Source organism: Lipotes vexillifer, unplaced genomic scaffold (genome assembly GCF_000442215.2).
Source record: "Lipotes vexillifer unplaced genomic scaffold, Lipotes_vexillifer_v1.1 scaffold217, whole genome shotgun sequence".
NCBI classification, from domain to species: Eukaryota; Metazoa; Chordata; class Mammalia; order Artiodactyla; family Lipotidae; genus Lipotes; species Lipotes vexillifer.
In genome coordinates this window covers 6,127,279-6,129,529 of record NW_006788200.1, presented here as the reverse complement: position 1 = coordinate 6,129,529, position 2,251 = coordinate 6,127,279, and the positions used below count along the sequence as shown (strand labels likewise).

The window sequence follows — 2,251 nt, the reverse complement described above, 5'->3', positions numbered from 1 at the left end:
AACTCTCATTTTTGGCTTCCATTCTCTGATTCTCAGCCACACAGCTGGGTTGGACACGGTCTGAAACTCCAGGGGCAAGTACTTTGAAGGTCTTTTTGGATATGGGCCCCAAACCAAAGCTCCCCCTTTAGCAAGCTGCAAAATTTCAGGCAGAAAGACCAGGAAGTAACTTGTAGGAAAGATGATATGGGGTCTACCCAAGTTAGGAGGCCCAGATTCCCATTTCAGCTCTGTTAAGAACATGCTGTATAATCTTAGGCTTCCATTTTCCCATGTACAGCAGATATCAAGAGGACTACAGATCAACCCTGTGACTTTCCAATTGTTTTTCTTATCTCTTCTCTCCCAAAGAAAAGCTGTGTCCCCCTTCCACTGTCATGCAACTGAGCAAGTAAGTTCCTGTGGGGTGCTATCATGTGCTGCCCTTGCCCTGGGACCAAGCACTGCCTGGGGAGCGCGTGCAGTAGTACTTGCTCACCACATGCCTACACTGGTCACACTTGACCGTGCAGCACCACTGGAATTTGCAGTTACAGCTGCTTATAGCCTCAGTTCTCTTCTCTTCCACCTGCAGGCCACACTCTGTACACAAGTGCCCGCAGCTGCATTGCTCCCACCTGGATGTATTGTGGCTGTTCTGCAGACACTCCCGACCCTCTGTGCCATAGATGCCCAAGCTGGAATTGCGGGTACAGTAATCAGGCGACTCCTCTAAAAAGATCAGCTCAGCTTCTGCACTAGGAAGGAAGGCCTCAGTGGGTGCCCAGTGGCCCTCGGCACTGTTCCCAGCCCTTAGCCGCCGCTTATCCATCTCAATTTTCAGTGCCTGGTCATACTTGGCCTTTAGGTAGTTGCCCATCTCCCGGAAGTTAGCCAGCTGCAGCCAGCATGTCTGGATGCTACAGCTCCCCGAGATGCCATGACATTTGCAAGTCCTTTTCATGGTGGCTCTCACTGCCTTCACAGAGAGAGAAAGAGAGAGGGAGGACAAAAGGAGATTGGCTCTGGGTAGAGAAGACCAAAGGCTAGCAATTAATGGAATATTTTAGAGTTGTACTTCTTAACTTTAGAGTACATTAGAATTATGAGGGAGGCCTGTAAGAAGATCTGGGCCCTACCTCATATCTTCTCAATTAGGAAGTTCAGAGGTTTAAAGGCCATGGTATTGGTGATTTTAATGTTCCCCTGAGTGATTCTTATGGAAGAAGTGAGGCAAGTGTTGAGAAGGTTACTGAAGTCAGGTAACCTAGGCTGAAGGCCTAACTTCATCACTTGTGAGCTTGTTTCTCTTTCTGCCCATAAGAATAAGAATGATCAAGAAAGTAATTTGTGAATTTAAAATGAAAAACATGATCATTGGCACTGTTATTGTGTTGAAGCTGGGGGCTAGAGTATTTGTGGGTATTTGGATTTGTCTTTTGGGCCCTCTCCCAGAGGGAAGGAAGCTCTGAACCCCTACCCGCAAGGCGATTACCCATGGTTGTAATTGCCTTGAAAACCTCTTCCCTTTGCCATGGGCAACCAGGACATCTAGGTATAGGTTCAAAGGGAAATTTCTAGGCTCTTAGCTTCTAATACAACTAGACCCCAGATTTCAGTTCAGAACACTCCAAGGATTGCTACCCCACCAGAAGTCTTGGGGGAGATTAGACCTTCCAGAGAAGCTTAGATCAGTCCCAATCCCTCCAAGCCCAGAAAGACATTAGGACATAGGTTGTATGATAAACCCCTGTTAATTTCCTAGAAATGCAGTTGAAGTGGTTAAAATTTTAAGTCATGGAAGCAAGGCCTTTGTTCTGTATTGTTCTGTGTTCTCAGAAACCTGCCTGTAGAAGGAGTTAGCATATAAGGTTTAGTGATAAAAGGACTAGGCTAGAAGATCCGTGTTCATTGCCTGGTTCTGATACTTATTAGTTGTATTGCCTTGGCCAAGCCACGGCTCTGCCTTAACTGGCTTTGTCATCCAGGGAATGGGGGTAGCTATCCCAGTCCTGCTGGGTGGTGTGAGGATGAAACATGTATGAGACAGCTCTTGGTAAGTTGTGAAGGTCTGTATGGATGTGAGGCTTTTGTAAATACTGAGCCTGTTGGCTCATTGGTCAACTCTTATACGTACCAGCCTGCCTGCCCTGTTGTTATGAAGATTCATCAGGGCTCTGGCATCCTTCCCCTTCTCCAGACTGTCCACGAAGAGTTTGGAGATTCTTTCCCCAAACTCTACATTGTCGCTGCAGCCTCCCCAGATCCAGCC

The 2,251-nt window shown here is 47.1% G+C and overlaps 1 protein-coding gene across 1 annotated transcript in view; it reads right to left on the bottom strand.

Annotated features, from left to right (window-relative positions):
- Nucleotides 1-412: 412 nt before the first annotated feature.
- The window catches only part of WNT8A (Wnt family member 8A), a 4,549-nt gene continuing 2,710 nt past the window's right edge, over nucleotides 413-2,251 (bottom strand). The window contains exons 5-6 of the mRNA XM_007461502.1: nucleotides 2,117-2,251; nucleotides 413-958 (exon numbers count right to left, since the gene is read on the bottom strand). The exon at nucleotides 2,117-2,251 is cut by the window's right edge and continues 10 nt beyond it. Coding sequence (XP_007461564.1) covers nucleotides 413-958; nucleotides 2,117-2,251 — 681 coding nt within the window. The remainder of the gene's footprint in view (nucleotides 959-2,116) is intronic.